Below are 22487 nucleotides of genomic sequence, written 5' to 3' on the forward strand. Positions count from 1 at the left end.
GAAAGAAAGACAAGAAGGGGCCAGCGAGATAGCTCAGTGGGCTAAAGCACCTTCTTAGGCAAGGTTAGGCAGGCACAGGGGACTGCAGTTCGATCCCTAGCACTACATGAGCTGGCAAAAACAAAAAAAACACAAGTGTCCTTAAAAAAGATTGTAAGCTAGGTGTGGTGGCACATGGCATAACACCAGCACTCTGAGAGGCTGAGGCAGGAGGACTGCAAGTTTGAGCCCGTCCTGGGCAACTCAGACTTTGTGAGACCTTGGTAACTGAATATTACTGGCCTCGAAGTGCAGCACAGCGCAGTGGCTGAGCTCCTGTCTAGGTCATGCAAGGTCCTGTGTCACATCTCCAGCCCTGCAGAAACAAAATCAAACAAGACACTGGCTACCAGAAACCTCGCCTCACCTGCCGGATTTCCCAGTTGACATTCCACTGCTTCATATTGGTGAATCTCCACGTTGTAATCGGAATCCCAGTAGCCGCATCTATTCTGATTAACCTATTATATGAAACTCCCAGAATGTCATCTTTCTTGATTCCTTTAAATCTAGAAAAAAAACCAAGAAAGCAAAAAAACTGATTTAGAGAAGCAACTGTATATTCATATACAACTTCTTAAAGAATAGTCAATAACATTTCTAAATTATTATTATTTTTTTAACATTTCTAAATTATTTCAGGAAAGGACATGAGGGACAAACTCACAGGAGGAAGACCTTTTACCTCAACAGAGACTATGAAGAGGGCAGACAGTTAAGGAGACTGCAGAGTGAAACTGATCTCAGAGGAAAGTGAAACCAGGCAGAGCCAAATCAATCCATTCAACATGAGCACAGCTCTGTGGACCAGGCACCTTTCTAGGCGGGGGGGGCACATAGGGGGCTGCACAGAAAGATGATTTGGGACTGAGAGGTAGGAGTAAGGATCACGAACAAATGAAATAAATATTCCAGATCAGATGACGAAGGGATGGGAGGGTAAGGGAGCAACTCATCAGGAGCCTGCTCAGGCCCACCACACTTCACCGCTTATCAGACACAGAACTTATTTTGTGTCTCTGGGTTCTCAGCAGGGGCAGCCACCCACTGAGCAAGCGCAGAAGCCCACGCTTGGGGAGTTCAGCAGAAATGTTCAGGGCCGTGCCACTAGCAGAGGCAGAGGAGGGACTGGATGCTCCACCTGGTTGGCTCAAGTGTCCATGTTCTTTCTGCTACTGGGGGCTGGCTTCAGAACTATAGGAGATCGGTGTGATGGTGATCACCTGTAATCCCAGCACTCGAGAGGCTGAGACAGGAGGATCTCCAGGATTTCAAGGCCAACCTGGGCTACATAGTGAGTTCAAGGCTAACCCGAACTACATAGTGTAACCTGGTCTCACAGAACCAACCAATCAACAAGTCACAGGTGAATATGTGGTACACATGGACATGTGTATGTGGGCATTTGTGGTGTCCAGCACAACTCTGCCCTCTCTTACTCAGGTAAATAAAGCAGGAGGAGTTGCCTGTTTGGGACAAACTCTGAGGACAGCAGTTGAAAGAGGTGCTTCAGGGACTAGAAAAGTCTGCATGAATGCTCATTAGCATAGATTAAGGAAAATGATCTTCGACAAAGAGGCAAGAAAATAATGCAAACTGTGCTTTTGTATAAATCAGTTTTTACAAAGACAAGCCAATCCTCCTATTCCTAAATAATAAAGTGAGAAAGTAACAGTCACTTCTATATTGTAAGTTTAAGTGCAAATTTTGCTCTAGCAACGTTTTTTGGCTGAATTACAAAAAAAAAAAAAAAAAAAAAAATTCAATTTACAAGCGTGCAAGGGAGCTATTTTGGGAAGGCATTTGCTGTGTGGTGGGCAGCACAACCACGGAGGACACTAGGCTGGGCCCCTCACTACAGGGTACACGTGCGTGGGTCATTGTTTTTTTTTTTTTTATCTCAGCACTGTCATTGCTATAAAACAAAGAGAGCAATGGATGTGCCACTTCCAAAAACCACCTTCCGCAGAAACCATCAGAGTGCAACAGAAGGAGGGTTGCACCCTCTGGTGGTGAGGTGTTATGACAGGGTTTGTTGGAGCCTCTGCAAAGCCTCGCTGCGAGATGAGGTGGGACACACAACCCTATGTGAATTAAAGTCAGAGACTTCCAATAGTACAAAATCAGCAGCTGATGTTTTTCAAGGTAGTTATGGTAAAAGAATAAACATTTAGACATTTGAACACTTCTCCTTGACAGCTTGCCATTTGGGCGATGCTGGTGTTGGAACAGCAGGCTCAGAAGATTTTTATGAGTGGCCAAAAGGGTTTGGGCTGTATGGGAAAGGACAGTATTTTAAAAGAAGAAACTCTGCCATCTTGAAGAAGAAATTGGGTTTCCAGAAAGCCACCCCGAATTGAAAGGAAGTGGGAGAGGCGAGGGAAGGCTGCAGTCACCTGACGAGGTAGTAGGTGAGGCCGAACTCCGGTAGGGACTGCCAGGCCTGAATGAAGCGCAGCTTGGCTTCAATAAGGGACATCTGGGCCACGTTCTGGTGGGCTTCCAGGATGCGAGCTGCCAGCTGAACAGAAACAGGAAGCACTGAACCCTCCTAGGCGCTCACGATGCTTTGTCCCTGTCCCTCTGACCCCAGGGCCCCCATGGGAGTGACAGCCGCAGCCTGACTGCAGCTCTCCAAAGGCAGGCCACTCTCCCTCCTTCCTTCCCTCTCTTTTCTCTAGAAAACACACACAAAAAAAATCACTGGAGAGGAGGAGGAGCAAGGTAGGCCCATACATGGGCCTCGAACATTTATGCAGATGAAGAGATCTGTGTCTCTTTCTCAGGGCCATGGAATGGTCCCAGATTCAAGCCTCTACTTGAATAAAATCATCGGTCCAGCATTTAACCCACTTTTTTTTTTTTTTTTGCAGAACCAGGGATTGAACTCAGGTCCTTTCACTTGCCAGGCAAGTGCTTATTCCACTGAGCTATCTCCCCGGCTCCTAACCCAATTTTTTTTTTTTCTAACCCACTTTTAAGGAAGCATAATTTTCATTTGTGGGAAATAAATATAATTTCATTTCTTCTTTTTTTCAGATTTTTTGACACAGGATCTCACTATGTAGTTCAGGCTGGCCTTGTTCACTATGTAGTCCAGCCTGGCATTGAACTTACAGTGATCCTCCTGCCTCAGCCCTCGAGGGCTGGGATTAAAAGCATGTGTGCTACAACACCTGGCAGTTTTACTCAAAGTTAAGCTCATGGTTAAGTTGGGATCATCAGCATGTTCAGGCAGCCGTATCGTCACCTCCAACCACAGTAACTGCAGTCATGTTGTACCATCTAATACCCAATGGATTGCCAAATTCTCATTATAACGTCTTGAATCCAGTGCGGTTCTTTTATTTCAGAACATAAAGAATTCATCCAAACACTGGCCCCAGGAAAACAGCAGTACCTGTTTAGACTTGTACTTTTTGGCACACCGAGGGGACACAAAACACTCTGGGTTCATGTCCATGCTTCCGAGACTGGAAGCCATCTCAGAGGACGAGTTCCGGTTTTTCATCCTCAGAAACGAAAGGATGCTGAGGACCTCGGGCTGGTAGGAGCTGTCTGCCATGGTTTTGCCCTTTGACGCCAAGATGCAGGCAGCCATCCATCGGGCGTACTGAGTCTCCTGCAATGAACCCCAGAGGCTGAGAATAGAAGTTCGAACTCAAAGCCACCTGGTCCCAAACACAGCAGGGCTGGGGCTCTGAAACACACTGTCACCTTGCAAGCAAAGAATAGCGTGAGCTGTTCTGAGTATGTTTAAGGAGGTTAAGCAGGGGAACTGGAGGGATAGCTGTAATCAACACATTTTTGACTTAACAGTATTTTCAATTTTGAATGGGTTTATTCTTAGCTGGACATGGTGGCACGTGCCTGCAGTCCCAGCACTCGGGAGGCTGGGGCAGGAGGTTTGCCATGCACTCAAGGTCAGCCTGGACTGCGTAGCAGAAACAGACACAGAAAGAGCGGGCTTACTCTTCACTTACATGCTCACACCTCAAGCACACTTCGTTCATGCCGTCAGCAACAGGGATGAGTAACTTGATTCCAAATTTTCTCCCTGCTACATTCACATCCGGCACAACTTCACAGCCTGAAGGACAGAAGATGACATGGTTCTGAGGACTCTGTCTTGCCCACACCCAGGATACATCTGAAACAGGGACTTTAACAAAGATATAAGCCCCTTCTAATTTGGCTTTCATTTGAGAAATGGAGAAAGAAAGGAAAACTAAGTAAGACTTAGGAACAATTTACCATGGATAAAGGAAAGTGATTTTCTTAAATAAAAAAGAATGTGTGGAATTCATTTTTTTTCCAGGATAGTATTGGCTGTCCTAACTTTCAGGAAGAATTCTGAACACGAATGTTAAGAGATCAAAGCAGAGGTTGTTCTCTGATTGTCTTGAGGATGGGGAGCTGAGCATTGGTGAGACGCTTCAGCTCATGGACAGTCCCCGCATAGTGTGCTCACAGTCGCTTTCCAAAATTGGAATAGGTGCTAAAGTGGTGCATTAAATAGAAGTGTTCTTGGCCCTTTCTGCTTTGTGGGGGTGCTGCGGATCGAACCCCACATACACCAAGGATTCACTGTATGCCTGGGCCACACCCCAGCCCAGAGGCAACTGCCTTTGAATCCAGAAAGCTCACCAGTGGACACAGTGGCCCCTCATCCTAGGCCCCAGGCACACTGGGAAGGAATGGAGGGCAGGGTAAGAACACGTGTTTGCTATTCCACTTCTGAGGCCAACACCTTGTGGGCAAGAGAAGCTGCCTCTGAGTGGGGTTCGCAGGCTCCTCCAAGGCAGCCTCCACCTGCTTCAGGACGCAGCTGGCCTAGGCTGCCTGCAGAGTCCAGTGAAGCCCTGGGAAGAAGACTGCAGGAAGATCTTACTGATAGGTTCTCCAAGTAGCAGAGAAACAGGCAGAGAAGGAAGGGAAAGGGCTTTATTTTCTTTGAAGACATGGGAGACAATGTGGAGAAGATGAGGAATTCTCTCTCGACTAGACAAGGGGAGGCTGAGGCTTTTATGGCCTGGAGGGGTTTGAAGGGGATGTTTAGGTATCCCTGAGAAACTGATTGGGGTCTTCCCTGAGGTGGCTGGAAGGGGTGAAAGTAAATTGTGTCCTGGGCTAAGTTGGAGAAGGAAGAGGTGGTCTTGGGAAGATAGGTTTCTGTTTTAAGAGCTTCAGCCATATTAGATGACCACCATAATGATTTTAGAAATTCATACTAGTGGCCAGAACCACTTACCTTTGAGGTTGAGTTTTTCTAGTGGTTCTCCTTGTTCAAGTTCTTTATTTTTAAAGTAAGCTATAGATGTGTCTTTGAAGATGAACCAATATTGCTTAAAAGCTTTTAGTATTAGCTTCTTGGGCCTGTAAGTTAAAGGACAGTAAACATTCAAACCACCACCCAGAATGGCAGAGCGCAGTGCAAATTCTGAGCAGTTCAAGGTGCTTCAGGGGCCCTGTGGACCACATAGCTTTTCTATCTTTGAAAACCATTTGCAAATTGCTAAACAACATCTTTTAGGGGCTGGGGATCTGGCCAAAGCACCGGGCTGCTGAGCCTGAGCTCCCCCACAGAGCTGCACCCCAGCTCGCTAGCTCAAGTCTAAAAGCCAGGCTCATCCATACCAGACATGCACCAGGGTTGCTACTTGACACAGAAATTCACACTGCTCCACCACTCCACTGCTTGGGCCTTGTGGCCACTTCTCCGTGGAAGGGACAGTTGCAGTCTCAAATTCAAACACAGCTTTTGAGAGGGTGGAAGGAGGTCACATGTGTGGCATGCTTGTTACAGTGCCTCAGTAACTTCCTTTTATCTGTCTGGGAGACCTATGGGACTCTGGCAATACTTCCTGGGCCTGACAGGGTTTGCTGCTGTTGTGAACAGCACTGCACAAGTTCTAAGTTAACAGACGGGAAAATCTTTTTTGTGGATTCCACTGAAGCCCTATGAGAAATCACCACCAAGTTTCTAAGGAGCCAAGGAAACCTCCAGAACACACAGCTAAGCTCTAGTTGACTACTGGTGCTCAAGAAGATTTGGGAATGCGATCCAACAGCAGTGACTATCAGGCCAGAAACTGTTCTGAGGTAGACACAGCTCGGGCCCCAATAGCAAGACTTAAAGTTCCATTATTCAAGACAGTTAAGTGTGAGCAAGAGGTTAGGAAAATGGACAGAGATGGGAAGGAAAGAGCAGATGAGCTCGCCAGGTGCTTGGGAGCCATGAGTTTGAGGCCAGCCTGGGCTATACAGGGAGTTCCAGAACTGCACAAGAAGACCCAAAACATTCTGATTGGATTTGAAACTGTCTCATTGCTATCTGTTTATCAATAAAACTTTGAAAAAAAAAAAAAGAAGAAGACCCAAAACAAAAACAAACCATAAGCAAAGCAAGTCAACCAACAGGGATGGATCAGGGTATCCACTTGGGGTGGGGACTTCCTCTCCTCAGAACTCGAGGAGAGTGACTCTGACTGGCTAACGTTCTTATGCGGAATTCTGGGGGCATCTTCTGTCTTTAGCCTAAAATGTGTTACCCTGGGCACAACGGTCAGGCAGAAGATGCTCATATTAAAATAAACATGTTGTGATATGAGTCAGAACTTTACTGCACCGAGGGAGCAAGGAAAAAAGAACAGAGCCTAAGGAAACTGGCTCCATGTAATTCAGGCAAGCTGGAGACAAGGTAGTAGCAGATTCCTGGAGGTGGCGCCCTGTTCCTTTACCTGGGAAGTTACCAACTAGTGATATATAAACTAGCTGGTAAAGGTCAGAAGGCAATATAGATAGCAGTTTGTTTACACCAAATTACTTATGCATATTCCTTAGTCTGTTTGTGGTCCTCAATGTGAGAAGGTTCCCTGGCTCAGGGCTCTCTTAGAGAGACTAATCTCAGGGAGACCCTTGTGGCTGGTTTCATCCAGCCTTGCTGTCCCTCTTTCCTCAGTTCTAATCAATCTACAACACAAACCCCCAGGATGTTCCAGGAGAATAAGGCGTGAAAATTATGAAAGATAGCAGTTAACATTTCCAAGATTAAGAAAAACTACTGTGCACTTATACTGAGAGTAAGTTAACATAATTCGACAATATTTAAAAGATTATTTGTCTAATATTCAACTCTGGTTTTATTTTCAAAATACAATCTAGGGTCGGCCTATAATGACAAGATGTGGGTTGCAAGCCTCCATTTAGCCCCAGGCATTCAAATGTTTCTCTTTAGCCTTAGGCATTGGATCCCCAAGAGCTCGGATTGCTTCCACTGCCTCTTCCCGGTTCCCTTGTCTTCCGGGTGCTTGGAGCGGATTAAGGTGGCAATAATGACTGCTCCCCTCTCTGTGTTCCAGAGGCTGAGGCTGGTGGGCTGGTGGACAGGGATGGAAGAGGTGGCTGGGTGGGATGTTTTACGTAAGAGCAAAGCTGCCTCTGGACTCTTCAGAGGGAACACACAAACTAAGTGCACTAGTGGATAGCAAGTCAGGTGACAAGGCTGTGGGGAGTGGGGAGTTCAAAGTTTGTACTGTTACATGGAGAAGAAAATGTGCCGGAAAAACAAGGACAGGAAGGTGATGATCGTCCATGCGAGGCCCAGCAGCTTATACTGGAAGAGCTGCAGTGGGCAATTTGGTGTGTGCACATGTGTGCTCTTGGGGGCTGAATCTGGGTCTTTCTGTGGAGACAATTGCCCAGTCCTTTCTATTTATATAGTTTTTAAATTTTGAGACAAGGTCTTTCTAAGTGGCTACATTGCCCAGACTGTGCTCCTGATCCTCCTGCTTCAGCTTCCCAAAAGGGGTGGAGCTGCAGGTTATGGGTGTGCACCACTGCACAGGGCACAGGGCACAGGGCACAGGGCTTCGGAGGGTTCTGAAACATCTGCCACAGGCTAGGCACTGTGTTGAGTCAGGGAAAGGGGATGGAGAGGGTAGTGTCTGTGACTGTAGCTTTTCCTCACTTGTGTAGTGGTTGTTACCACAGCAAGAGAGTGGATTACTCAGATAAATGCCTACAGCTCAGTGCATGGGAAGCTGAGACAGGAGATCTAGAGTTCGAAGCCAGCATGAGTCTGGCATATACATTGAGACTGTCCAAGAAGAAAAAAAATAGCATAGCAAGAAGATAGGAAGGCACCCAGGGTGAGACTCTAAATGCCCTAACAGGCTGGACTTACTTTTTCAGAAGACTACTGCTTATCAGAACCAAGAAAGGGGGCTTGTTAGAGACAATCCCCAGCCTCAGATAGCAGGGTTCAGCAGGTATAGCTTGTCCAGCTATGTACGGGCATGCCCCATCTTTAAGCTACAGCAAGCATCTGCCCCTAGTGTGTACAGCATCGTCACCTGTAAACTGCACTGCTATACATACTATCAAATTGTACAACATAAAGATTTTGATCCTTTTCAGTATTGCCTGTGTTTATCTTACTTTAAAAATTTACTTAAGTGCCGCACCAGTCCCGCCCCCAGGGTGTGCTGAGAGGGCAATTGAAACTGGGCTTGGGGGCTCGGGAGATGGCCCAGTAGAACAAGCGCTTGCCTGGCAAGTGCAAGGGCATGAGTTCAATCCCCAATTCCGCAAAAAAAAAAAAAAAAAGAAAGAAAAAGAAAAAAGAAACTGGGCTTGGTGGTGTGCACCTGTAATCCCAGCTCTTGGAAGGCTGTAAACAGGCGGATCACTATGAGTTGGATCTAGCAGTGAGACCCTCAATGCCCTGTAGACCCTTCCCTATAAATTAAAAAAAAAAAAAGAGAGAGAGAGAAAAGCAAAAGAAAATAAACATTTACTTAAGGATTCTAAGCATACTGACTTTAGGGTTTTTTCAGCTTCTTCTATTTCCTGTAGTTACTGACTCTACTCACCCTGCTGGTCCTGTGTCCCTTCGGGCATCTGTGAACTCACACGACTGTAATTTTTACTGGAAGCTCATTTTTCAGGGGCTTACTGTTTTCTGTAGAAAGCTCCACGCATGCCTGGTGGAGAATATTTCCCTCTGGGTATATCTGCAACTCTGCACAAGTGCTAGGACTTCACGAGTTTTGCAGGCCTGGACCAGCATCTACTTCACTTTGTCAGGATTCCCTTATAGTCATATAAGACATTTATATCTCCATCTGAGCTTGACTAAGCCTTGGCTCTGATTTCTCAAGAAAGAGTTTCATTTTTCCAAGAAGCCAACTCTAAAGTAAACACCTTTCCTGCTTCCTCTGGAAGATGAATAGCTTCCTTGTTCCCTGCTAAGCTCTAGGCAGACGTGGCTTGTCACTTTTTGAGGGCCAGATTGCTTTACTTCCTATTCCTGCAAAAAAATTGAAATACCAACCCCAAGCCGTGAGAACCCAAATCCATGCCCTAAGCACCCCGTGTGGCTGACATGTCACGTGTGCAGTTTAGACAGTAGAATCAACAGGGTTTATTTATATATATCTACATCTATCTATCTATCTATCTATCTATCTATCTATCTATCTCTATCTACCTACCTATCTATGCAGAACTTCACTGTAAAAGAAAAAAAAATTAAAAACCAAAGGATGAGTCCAAATCTCCTGTTGAGGAAACCCAGGGAACTTGACTCTAAAAATTCTGTTTTCTTCTTCCCTCCCTTCTGACTTTCCTTCCTTCCCTAAGACTTACAATACTGCTTAGGCAGACGCAGGGAGTGGGGTTCAACCCAGGAGCTGAGACAGCGATTGAGACTAGGCGTGGTGGCGTGCACCTGTAATCCCAGCGCTTGGGAGGCTGAAAACAGGAGGATCAGTATGAGTCTTATCTGTGTAGTGAGACCCTGCACTAAACACATAAAACAAAAACAACAACAAAAAAACTTATAACAATCACACCAAAGGCCAGGCAGGAGTCAATGCCCACCTGTCACCTCCTTCATGTGAGCCTCTCAGACACCCCCAGGAAGGGCACTTCCATGATTTGGATTTGCTCAGTACAGAGAACCTGACAGCTCGATTTCTTTGTGGGACAATTATGAATATTTTATAAAGGTGGAGTTGTGGCTTCGAGGGGTTACTACTTTTCAGTATCTCTGTCACAACATGAGCCAATAATAGTTACAACTGTTTATGCCACAGAAGTTCAATTAGTGACCCTATTAGTATATGTGAGATTCCACCCTATAATCACATTAAAAATCCTGTACAAACATCGGGACAAATTTTATTCCTCCAGATCTGTGTTTCCCATTTATATGTGACTCATTGTCTTGTCCTATCAAAAGCAATCCCCAGGAAGTGGTTTGTTAAGAAAAGTCAACAAACTGTTAAGTGAAGTAAGTAACTGACAGGACTTCAGAGGCCCTTATTTCTTTCATCCCACCACACCCAGGCATGGGACGTCACAAAGTCTCTTCTTTCCTTGCTAACAAAACCAAACCAAAACCAGCACGTACACATGCAAAAGCAGATCAATGAGGTGACTACTTTCTCCTGGGATTGGAAGTTCTAGAGACAAGCGAATTCTTACCTGGCCAAAATGCCATCAGATGGTGTCAGGGATCTGAGCCTTTCAGGGAGAACTCCAGTTTGGCTCATGCTCATTATTGTAGACTCTGGTATGACTGCATCATCATTAATGAGCACATACTATGGGCCAGGAGCCATGCTAAGGGCTTCATAAGCATCATCTTTTCTCATCCAGTAAACCTAAGAGGCAGTCTGTTCCCTTTTATTAGATGGCAAAGTGAGGCTCAGGGGCATAAAAACACCACTCAAGGCTGCCCAGCTCGTGTGTGTGCTGGTGCTACCATTCAACCGGCTGTCTGACACCAAAGCCCTTACTCTACACCCTTGAACCACAGATCTGCCCAGAGGATGTACAGTTCACCCTCCTGGACTCTACCTGCCAGGCTCTGTTATGAGAACTCTGCTTCACCTTCAAGGTTACTTACCTAAATAATTTGAGATAATCTGCAAGTTTTGGGATATCAGTGATGTCCTCCTGAGGAAAAAACATAACACTTCAGAACAGGAAGCTCAGGTGGTGTTGCCACTGGGGTAGCCATATGTAGTAGTTACTCAAATCCAAATTATTCCAATGAAATAAAATTGAAAAATGAATCATTGTGCTGGGTTTGGTGGCACATGCCTGTGATCCCTGTACCCTGGTGGTTTTTGTAGGAGAACCACTGTGAGTTCAAGGCCAGCCTAAGCTGTAAAGTGAATTCAAGGCCAGCCTAAACTCCATGGTAAGACTCTGCCTCCAAAAACAAAAAACAAAAAAAATCAGTCATTGCTGGGCTGGGGTAAGGGAGGGTTGGAAGCAGGATGGGGAACAGGGATGGCTGGCAAAGTCTTAAATCTTGGTTTGGGTGGAGACTTGGGTGAGAATTTAGTACTCTTTTTTTCATACGTATATACATCTTTTATTTTTCTGTATGCAACATGTACAGCAAAAATTAAAAAAAAAAAAAAAAAAAAGAAAGAAAAACCCAAAGTTTTAAAATTGCTCAGTTTTCCTTGTATCTGTCATTCCAGGTAAAAATCTGAATTAGAGATGATTATTTGGGGTTAGCTCAGTTGTCTAAAGCACCTTCTTTAGCAGAATCAGTCATGGGCCAGGGACTGTGGTTCGATTCCCCAGAAATAATTATTATACAAACAAAATCTTTTGCACACTGCACATTAAAGTAGGCAACTCTGGCTGTATCTAGGTCACTGACTAACCTCGGAAGGGGAATCCCGCTCTAAGTTTTCTCTGCAGGGTAGGTTGGTGCCTGTTTTCAAACTGAGAAGCCTGGGGCTGGTGAGATGGCTCATGGTCTAAAGCACCTACTTAGAACAAGCTTAGCAAAGCACAGGGACTGCGGTTGGATCCCCCAGCACCACATGCCAGCCAGCCCCGCCCCCTAGTGGGCTGAGCTGGCCACACACACACACACACACACACACACACACAAATAAAAAAACAAAACAAAACAAAAAAACCCTGAGAAGCCTCTTGTTTAAAGCCACATAAAAATAAGAGGAAAGGAGGAAATTTTTCACTTATTCTAAGAAGGATCATTTTCCTGTTACTTATTCAGTGGAAAAAATAGACAACCAAAAAATACAAAAACCAACCTTGTTCCCTGGCACTTGTGTCTCTGCAGTATCTTTGCATTTACCAAATATTTGCTCAAGCACGATGCTACTTTATTTTAGGGTAATTAATGATAAGGGATCACTCAGTGAAATGCTTAGGAATATGGCGACTCATTTCTAGCCATTATTACTACTCAGGCCCAGTTACAATGGGTCTGCCCTTTGGACTCAGCATGACTAAGCCCATAATCACCCTCAGGATTGATGAAGTTAAACAAAAGGATGGCGTCCACTGAAGGAATCAAAGAGTATTCTGTTACTCCATGGGAAGGAACAAAGGATGAAAACCCAACTCTTTGTTTGACTGGAGGGTTTTCAAAACCTATTGCCTGGAATTAAATGCAGTTAGGGATGTTGGACAATACTCTATAATGGGGGTCTTCAGAGCGCAGCTTCTCCTAACACCACCTTCCCCTGCATGGGCAGGGTGGTTCTTTCCAGACCTCAGAGATCACTCTTGTGTCCCATGCTAGGCAGTGGAGCCCCCAGCAGGTCCTCCCTCATGCCAAACCAACTTATTCCCAGCAAGAAATACAGTACAAAGATCATTATCATTAAGTCATAATGATATGACATAATCATAAAGTCATTCTGAAAAAAATACCTTAGTGTTCCTTACAGAGGTAACCTGAGGACAGCTAGCCAGTTCTTGCTAAATTTAGGCTCATCGCATAAACAGCATATGTGTTTTTTTTTCTTTTTTCAAAATCAGATGTCATATTCTATTTCTTATTAAAACATTGCCCTGTTCATTAGTCAGAACAAAGCCGTAAGCCCGAGCTAACAGAAAAGTCCATACCAAAGTGCTGTCTGCTTTTCCACCTTCGAGGGTCACTTCTAAATTAGACAATGCGGCTTCAACTTCGTCAACTTCAGAGTCATTTGTAAAATCCTGAGTTTCAGTGGAGAGTGACAGTTTGCTGATGTGATACTGAGTGAAAACACGGGTTTCAGAAAGAATTACAAACACATGCAGATCCAGTGGCTACAGGTCCTACTGAAGACAGTTCCCCTGGGATAATGGACACTCCCTCAAAGGAGACCTACCACCTGCGCAGGGAATGAGGCATTAAATCTGACCCAGGCCTCCATCCTCAGCAAGGTCAGGTTCAAACTGTCTTTCCCCATCAGCAATTGGGCTTGGCAGGGAAGAAATCAGACTTAGAAGACAAATGCCTCCCGTAGCACGTGTACATGTATGAACTGTGAGTATTTTAGATTTAAATTTACTTGGTCTTTTTTTTCTTAATGTATTTAGTACAGGGCTTACAGGGTCTCCCTACAGATCGGACCTGTAGTGGTCCTCCCGTTTTCAGCCTCCCAAGCACTGGGATTACAGGTGCATGCCACCACGCCCAGACTCAGTTATTGTCTCAGCGAGCCCCAGGGGAGAGGCTGGCACGACACTACTTGCTTATTTTATCAAAGGAAACATACATGCACACGTGCACAAACACAGAGAACACGAAACTTTCAGCAGGATGCATTTGGTGTCTCCTTGCGGAGAAAAGGCCCGGAAGGTCCCATACCTGGAGAGCTGCAAAGATGAGCATTTCTTCCTCTGTGCAGTCGATTTCTTCCAAGAGCACAGCCCACCTGGCTTGCTCATACAGCTGGTTTATTCTGACAGCATCATACTGGAGAAAGCAACAGATGTGCACATGTGTGCACACATATGGGCATGTCTGGATCCCACAGGCGTTCCTCTGGAATTCCAAAGGCCCTTTCCTGTGGGTGTCGTCACTAAATTCAGGAAGCTGTAAGCAACACTTTTCTGTCTACCTCCCAGGCTTACTTTATTTCTGAATTCAGATCTTTCCTTTTGTGAATGTTTTTCCAGAGTTTCTTCTAGGGGTTGAACTGACCCACTTTTTTTTTTTTTTTTAATGGCTCAGAATGCCTTTAGGGCATTTCTAGTATGGCTTGAGGATCTGGGGATGGAACCACAGCAACCTGAGCCTGACTGCTCTGTTTAAGCAGTCACTTAAACAACTGTTCTAATGGGCAGGCCCCCGACCCACTTTTGATTCCATTATTTTCCTTCTCTTTACCACATTTCTTTGGTAGTAAAACTAGGGAGTTAAAATGCTTTAAAAATGATAGGTAGCATAAAAAGAAGGGACCCTAAATTGATCTGTGAAGGCAGTTTAATCTCAAGCAAAATCTGATAAAGATTTTTAAACAAAAAAAAATTTTCCCCTGTATTTTAGGGAAGGGTCTACAGGGTGTTCAGGGTCTCACTACTAGATTGGACTCGTAGTGATCCGCCTGTTTACAACCTTCCAAGTGCTGGGATTACAGGTGTGTGTCACCACAGCAGGCCTGGGAATTGAACTCCTGCCCCTGTACCTCCTTGCAAAAGTTTTTTGTTTTTCTTTTTGGGGCTGGCTCAGTCTGCTTTAAGGGCAGTTCTGGTAAGGCAGGTGGAGCTGGGGATGAACCATGGTATCCTACTCCTGACTGCATTTGCATAAGCAGGCGCTTAAACAACTGAGCTAACCAGCAGGCCCCCTGAACAAAACTTTATGCGCATGTTCAAGTTAACTGTGGAAGAGACTGTGCTAAAAATTGCCAAGAAAATTTTGAAAGAAAACAGTGTTGGAGGTAGCAAGAGTCCTTATAGACATTAAAAGTAACACTTTATATCCATAAGGACAGAATTCAGCCCTGGATGAAATGTTGAAAATGCCTAGTTATTTGGGGAATAAAAAATTCAAAAGAAAACAAAAATCACAGCATCCAAAAATACATATGTAACCAGTGAGATACCACTTCAAACCCCCGTGCTGGCTCTGATCTAAAACACAGATAATAGCCAGTGTGGGTAAGGGTGTGGAAATGGGCAGCAAGAGCACTTTGGGATGGAAAATGGTGGCGTTTCCAAAGAAAAGCAATCGGTAGCTTCTGGAGAGATAAGTTTGCCAAAAGGGGGAAGTACCCCAATGTCCAACAATGGCTGAGTAGATCAAAAATGATATGCAGCGGGGTGTGGCGGCATACACCTGTTATCCCAGCACTCAGGAGGCTGAGGCAAGAGTTCAAGGCCAGCCTGAAGGACATAATGAGATCCTGTCTCAAATAAAACAAGAACCAAGAAACAAAAGAAAGATGATGTGGTGATACATCTGTGCACATGATAGGATGTTATTCAGCCTTAAAAGGGAATAATTTTTTTTTTTTTTTTTTGGCAGAACGGGGGATTGAACTCAGGCCCTTGCGCTTGCCAGGGAAGTGCTTATTCCACTGAGCCATCTCCCCGGCCCCCTGGGAATAAAATTCTGATACATGACACCACATGGAAACTTGAAGCTCTTTTACTAAGTGAAATATAGCAGACATGAAAGCACAAATACTGTATGGCTTCACTTATATGAACTACCTAGCATAAGCCAATTCACACAAACAGGAAGTAGAAAAGTTTCCTAGGGCTGGAGGGAGGAGGAGGATTTATCATTTAATGAGCAAATGATTTCTTTTTTTCTTTTTGCAGTACCGGGGACTAAATGCAGGCCTTTGTGCTGCCCCAAGATTTCCCTGGCCCCAAGAGCAAATGATTTATTTTTTTTAATTAAAAATTTTTTTTTTGCAAATGATTTCTGATGGAGATGAAGAAAAGGTTTTGGAAATGGGTAGTGATAATAGCCGTACAGCAATATAAATGTACTCTATGCCACTGAATTTCTACCTTGAAAAGTTACAATTTCAGGGCCAGAGAGACAGCTCAGTGGCATAAGTGCCTGCCTGGAAAGTACAAGGTCATGAGCTCGATCCTCATACCACAAAAATAAATAAATAAATAAATAAATAAATAAATAAATAAATAAATAAGGGGCCTGCAGGACAGCTCAGTGGTCTAAAGTGCCCGCTTAAGCAGACACAGGGACTGGGGTTTGACCCAGCAGGCCTGTAATTCCAGCGTTCAGGTAGGTGAAAACAGCAGCTTAGGCAGGTGCCGGGGACCGGGGTTTGATTCCCAGGCACCACATGCCACGCCATTCCCACCCTCAGGGTGGGCTGAGCCAGACCAAAAAAAAAAAAAGTTACAATCTCAAAGGGGTGGATGCATGTATACTTTTAGTACGATAAAAATTTTAAAAAACAAACTGTACAGGAATGTTTATAGCAGTGTTATTCATAACAGCCAAAAAATAAAAATGCCACCCAGTCATCCCGGGTACCCCAAGGGCTGCCACTCAGTTTATGTTGTTTGCCCCTGGCCACGTTGCTGTGGACCTGCAGCTGCGCAGAACAGCTACAGGGAAAGGGCTGAAGCTCATGGCAGTTGCCCACCCTCACTTATCGCCCTAATAAACTTCAGCTGGGTGGTGTGCACCGAAAAGGGTGGGGGAAGCCGCTCAGCCCGTCCCTCCTGTGAATGCAGGCAGCAGCACAGCCTGCATGGGACAGAGGGCCCCGGAGCTTCCTGCCAGCTCAGAGATTGTGCCCTGGGTGCATCGGCTCACCCTGCAGAGACCCCGCCAGATGGCGGATCCTAACTGGATAGCACAGTGACTCAATTTTGTACTTCACACAAAGAAAGGGGATGGGGGGAAGAAAAGGGAAACAGCTTACTTTAGGATTCAAATCAAAGAAAGTGTAGTATTTAAACCGTAGCAGCAGCTGCTCATCCTCTTGGATGCCTTGCTCCATGAGGGAGCGGGAGGAGTCCAGCCACCTAGAAAACAGCGGTGGGCACAGAGTCAGTCAGGCACACAGTTCAATATTTATATTCATATTGTTTATAAGTAGATTACAGGGTCTCCTTGAGCAAAGGCAGAATGTGCGCTATCCCTCCCCCAGCAGCACGCACATAACAGCTTAATTTGCCTATTAAACCAGTTTTAACGTTTCATTTTCTGTATGTCACACATTTTCACACACATACACTTCTACACATATTTATAAATTACACAGACGCTGGTGTCTCTGTTCATGAACTTAACTCGGTGAGTACCTTAGATTCTGACCTTACGGGAAGTTCGATTTGGTTCTCATGCCATTCAGCTTGTGACCAGAGTCATGGAAAGAATTAAGTTAGTGAAGCAAGGCACCATTTACACCATGGATGTAAACTATTAACACTTTGAAGTGAGGCGCTCAAGGAGCCAGGGCAGTTCTTATTGTCTCCGTTTTCTAGAAGGTTCTGGGGCTGAGATGCTCCAACCACATCCTCACTTCCTGCACAGCCTCTCCTCTGTAGCAGGCGGCTCAGCCCACAGAACATGTCTGCTATGAGACAAGCCTTCAGACTGTGCTGCCTAAAGTCTGGGCCTTTAGCCACTCATAGTCATCAGATATTTAAATGTGGTTAATGCCACATTTTAATTTCAATTAAGTCTAAGCAAGTTTAAATGTAGGTAGTCCCAGGCAGCTGGGGCAGTGAGTTTTAGAGCTGGCAACCAGCAGGGAGGTCATGGTGAAGAGTGGAGGTTAGGGGTGAGACCTGGCGGTTCATTCTCTTAGGCCTTGAGCAGGGATGTCCTAGGAGCTGGCAGGCCCTGGGGGAGCTCAGCCTCATGACAGAGTGGCTTGGTGACCTGCGATGAGCCACGGGCAAGCCCAGAACTGCTGGGAAGCAATAGCTTTGGTGACACTTGAGATGGGAGAAAGGCGTATGTCTGGGCCTTTGGGGACAAGGAGAGAATGAGCAGTGGAAATGGCAAAGGGGTAAGTTTAGGAAGCTGGGCAGCAACAGGAGAGGGAGGGAGCCCTGGGACACAGCGGGGACAGATACCTCTGCTACACAGCTGACTGCTGCTGACAAGGTGGGCTTTGGTGGAGCACAAGGCTTGAGAAGTAGGCCGAGTGACTCTCTGAGGTCATTGCCAGTGAGGCCCAGAGCTTGCTCCTTTGTGGCGAGGAGCAGGTTGCTGCAAGACAGCGCAGCTGGCTGGACCACTTGGGGTGATGGGAAGGGCTCACAGGGACCTGCCTCTGGCCTCTGACAAGCTGCGTTGTGCCCCACAAAATACACTTCCCAAGCTTGTGGCCCCAGAGTTACATTCACCCATGGTAGGCCACTGAGTTCCCCCAGCTCACACATCGTCACACCTCTAAAGGGAAAGGGACTGAAATGACCCTTCTGGCTGCCTAAAGTTAACACTGGCTTTTGTTAATGAAGCCCTGTCCCCAGGCCTCTCAACTTAAAATAACCAAAACACTCCCCCTCTTCTCTGTGACCTCTCTCTTGCTAATTCAACATCAGTATAGAGAAACCCCATGGAGTCCCATGGAGCCCCATGCTTACCCTGCATTGAGCTTGGTTTTATCCAACAAGGACCGGGGCTGGAACATATCCGCCAGTGCTTCTGGGGACTGCGGGGGCTGGCTGAAGGCGAGGACACTGCAGCTTTGTTCCGTCAAGGGACTGTCACTGAACCATGTCACGGTGGAGGACACTGGTGTTCCGGTGATGGGGTCATAGGTGGGAGTCATGGTCTTACTGTACAAGCCAGCACTTCCTGTGAGACAACAAGGGAAGAGGTGCTCTGCCATGAGACTCAGAAAGGAGCTCCACACACCCAAGTGAAAAGTACCTATGTGTCGGCGCCACTTGTCACTGAGTAATCATAGCAGTCATGAGGGTAGGGGAGTTAGTTAAATACAGAGAAAGCTCTGCATATTCAGTTTCTAGAAGCTCAAAGGTGTAAAGGCTTCCAAAAATCAAAACAGATGTTGAACATGGCTTCTTTTCTAATAATTGGAAGTTCTCTTATTTTAACAGGTCTTGACACCATGAGAAAACTGAAACATCACAGAACAACACTGCTCAGTGTATCAGGCAGTCCCTTAAAGAAGTGGCAGTACCTGCCATTTTTAAGAAGCTAGCAACTTGCCCATTGGCTCAGGCTTGCACACAGTACAAGTAGCTTGCTTGTTCTTTGCACTGGAATAGCCTACAGGAGCAAGCCCTCAAGGTGGCACACAAGTCAGAGACTTGGCTATTGTGGAGCAAGAAGAAAGGGATGACACCTCTGCAGAGCTCTTACTGCCCTTCGCTAACACACCCAAATAAATTGAATTCAATAAAGAAGCACACAAAGACAGAAAATCAGGAAGAGAGAAAGCCAGCTATCCAGCTCTTCTCCCAGCATTCCTTTATTCCCAACCCATGGACAGCTGCACTGAGATTCTGCATTCACCAGTAACCTAAGATAGGCAATTACAATAATGAGTTTAAATTAGGTATATCTGTTGAGAAAAAGCGGAAATAAATTTTTCGTGGACATCTCATCAATTCTGCAATTTTATTCCTCATTTGGAGAGAGAGAGAGAGAGAGAGAGAGAGAGAGAGAGAGAGAGAGGTTTCCCCCCTAGATTTTAATCCACGCTTACAAATCAAAAGAACCGCTCTTACCTGGGGAACCTGAACTTGTTGGCGAACTCTCTAGGTTCAGGATATCTTCAATAACAGGCTCCTTATTGTTTTTCTCTTTCTTCTTTTTTTTCTTAAAATAGTCACCAAAGGGCTTTAACAAAGAAAGTTCTTCTGATCTTCTAATATCTAAAAACACCAGGGCCAGGGATGTATCTCAGTGGCATAAGTGCCTGCCTGGCAAGCGCAAGGTCCCAAGTTTCTTCCCAGTACTGAGACAAACAAACAAACACAAAAACCAACAAATAGAAGAAAAGAAAACTAAGAAGAAAAAAGAAAGAAAGAAAGAAAGAAAGAAAAAGAAAGAAAGAAAACTAAGTAGAATGAAAATTCCTTTGGAGGCATTTTGTGCTTTGATGAGAAGTGTGGGGAAATTCTGGGGAGGTAAACAGAACTAAACTGCGTCCTTTTTGAAGAAACAGAAGGGGGCAGAGGATAGAAGTGGAGGTACATTCAATCTAGCAAATGTCTAGCTCCCTCACTTCCTTTCTGCCTCTTTCTCCCTTTCTTAAAACCAGCACCCTTGGTCACCTTCCTCTTCCTAGGGATGCAGGACTAAAGCTGTTCCTTCACACCTTATCCCTGCTCCCTTTGGAGTGAAAGCCTCCAGCCTGCGCTCCATGGCCCTCCCCATCTCCCCGACCAACTTCCAATAGCTTCCAGGACCTGTCTCTCTGCCTGAGGGCTTGCAGCAGACCACAGATCAGGGAAGGGAAAACGAGCATGCTCTCAGCAGTAAAGATGCCAAATCCCAAGTGGAGCCAGGTGTGGTGGCACACATGTAAACCCAGAATTTGGGAGGCCAAGGCAAGAGAATCACCACGAGTCTGAGGCCAGTCTGGGGTACACAGTGAGTTCAAGGTGAGGCTGAATGATAAAGGTGAGATCCTGTCTCAGGAAAAGTAGAAATAAGGCTGGGGCAGAAAGCATATCCAGGAGGGCTGTGTCCTTCTGTCCTAGCACAGTGCCTGGCACACATGGGCTGCCTGATGGCTACTGAACAGACCTCCCCCCTGCATTCCAGAGCATCCTGTCCTCTGGGCCCTGGTGTACCAGCTGGGGCCACACACAGTCATGCTTGGTTATCAGTTACAATCTACAGAGAATTTGAAAACAAAGTAAATGATTACATAAAATGGTGCTTTCCTCACCAGATAGTGGACCGGAAGTGCCTGTTAGAATGTAAATTCCAGGGGCGGGATGTGACCGTCATCACAAATGTCCCCCAGGGCTTGCCACACTACCTGTGACTCAATAAGTATTTGTGAGTGAATGAAGTGGTTTATAGCTTAACAGAAGAGATGAGATTGCTCACTGATACTGTATTTAGTCTGTGTTCAAATGCTTACTTTTGACCTTAGTACCAAAGAAGACATCTACATTGTTCCAGAAAATATAAAACCTTAACTTTCTGTCCAGCATAGTGGCATACACTTACAATACCAGCTACTTGGAAGGCTGAGCCAGGAGGATCTCAAGCTTGAGACTAGACTGGGAAAGTTAGCAAAACCTTGTCTCAAAATAAAAATTTAAAAAGGCAGTGGGTATAGCACTGAAACCAGCACACCTTGGTTTCAGCTCCAGTACTACAGAATGAAATAAAACATCAAGACCTTCATGGCACCAGGTTCCCTCCCTTTATGGAATATCAGAAAGAAAGCCTCAGGGTTGTCTCTCTGTTCTACTGTGGGACACCCATCCATAAAAAATTCTGCTTCCATTCACAGGATGAAGGATTTAATAGAGCACCCCTCATCTTAAACACAGCAATGTTTTGCATATAGCTTGGGGACATGAATTTTGGGGCAACCTTAATGGCTCGCCCTGCTGTTTACAAATGACTTTTATTATTATTATTTATTTACTTTTATTGAAAAATAAATACAAATGAGTTTTGAAACTGCTCTGGATAGTGTTGATGGTTTGATCACAGGCAGCGCTGCAGGGCCCAGTCTGGCTTGCAGGTCCTGGGCAATGGGCGCAAGAGAGCATCCTCCTCCTTGTCTGGTTCTGTGAAGGAACCCTGCCAGCGGTACTCACTCAGGACTCTGCAGATGTCACCCACAGCTCGGAACACCATGGCCGAGAAGCTGACGCGCAGCCGCACGGTCTTCAGGTTGGGCAGGCGCAGGCGCAGCATCTTGTGTTGCGGCGTGAAGAGGAGCTTGGCGTCAGCTTGCACCCCGCACTTGTCCAGGGTCCAGTGGGTTTTCAGGAGCCAGCATCGCTTCTGCTCCCACCACAGGGCAAAGTCAGACCAGTCCTGGGACACATCTGCCAATATTGGAAACATAGCTGAATGAAACGAGCCCAGTGAGCAGTGCGTCTGGGTGCCACAGTCGGAAACCAGCACCTGAGTTTTAGCCCCACAGCACTTCATGGGGCAGAGCAGTCCTTGACTTCTCTCCAGAGTCTCCCAGATGGGGTAGGGAGAAGACCTCGGCACTCCATTTCCATTTAAATACCATGGAAGGCAGAAGCCTGAGTTTGCCGCTCAGCATAAATGCTGAAGCTCTTGGTCCCAAAGCCACTGTGTCGCAGGAGTTTCAGTCTTAACCCTCTTATAGAAATGCACTCTTTCACCACTGGCTTGCTAGGGCGAGCGCGCAGCCCTGGGACAGGCACATGCTCAGCCCTGGGATGGGCACACGCTCAGGGAGGTGGTATTTCACTTCACAGCCACCCCTTTCTTCTAGCAGCATCACCACATCGCCAGGTTCTGAAGCACAGAAACTGAAGGGGTTGCTACAGCTTGTGACCAGATGTCCTCAAAGGCTCACAGGCTCATAGGTGGAGCTTTTCCTTGCTGGCAGGGTCACCTGTGTGTGACACTGGGTGAAGGATGTGGTGCTAGGTTAGCCAGCTGATTGGACTTAGCACGATTCTGGGTGGTAGGTAGTCTGGATGGGACAAATGGGAAAGGCAGGTTGGCGGTTGCTGCTTGCTGCCTCCCTGTCTCCTGCCTGCTC

General features: G+C 45.9%; 1 protein-coding gene across 3 annotated transcripts in view; it reads right to left on the minus strand.

Annotated features, from left to right (window-relative positions):
- The window catches only part of Fermt1 (fermitin family member 1), a 32568-nt gene that overhangs the window by 3083 nt on the left and 6998 nt on the right, over positions 1–22487 (minus strand). For 2 of the 3 annotated variants that reach the window (XM_023718581.1, XM_023718580.1), the window contains exons 3-14: positions 21559–21813; positions 19501–19647; positions 18391–18604; positions 16716–16818; positions 13673–13780; positions 12943–13074; positions 10952–11001; positions 5291–5415; positions 4023–4129; positions 3440–3661; positions 2436–2560; positions 407–548 (exon numbers count right to left, since the gene is read on the minus strand). In XM_023718581.1, coding sequence (XP_023574349.1) covers positions 407–548; positions 2436–2560; positions 3440–3661; positions 4023–4129; positions 5291–5415; positions 10952–11001; positions 12943–13074; positions 13673–13780; positions 16716–16818; positions 18391–18604; positions 19501–19647; positions 21559–21813 — 1730 coding nt within the window. The remainder of the gene's footprint in view (positions 1–406; positions 549–2435; positions 2561–3439; positions 3662–4022; positions 4130–5290; positions 5416–10951; positions 11002–12942; positions 13075–13672; positions 13781–16715; positions 16819–18390; positions 18605–19500; positions 19648–21558; positions 21814–22487) is intronic. The other variant, XM_004634285.2, reaches the window with a different exon arrangement.

Source organism: Octodon degus, unplaced genomic scaffold (assembly GCF_000260255.1).
Source record: "Octodon degus isolate 3935 unplaced genomic scaffold, OctDeg1.0 scaffold00060, whole genome shotgun sequence".
NCBI classification, from domain to species: Eukaryota; Metazoa; Chordata; class Mammalia; order Rodentia; family Octodontidae; genus Octodon; species Octodon degus.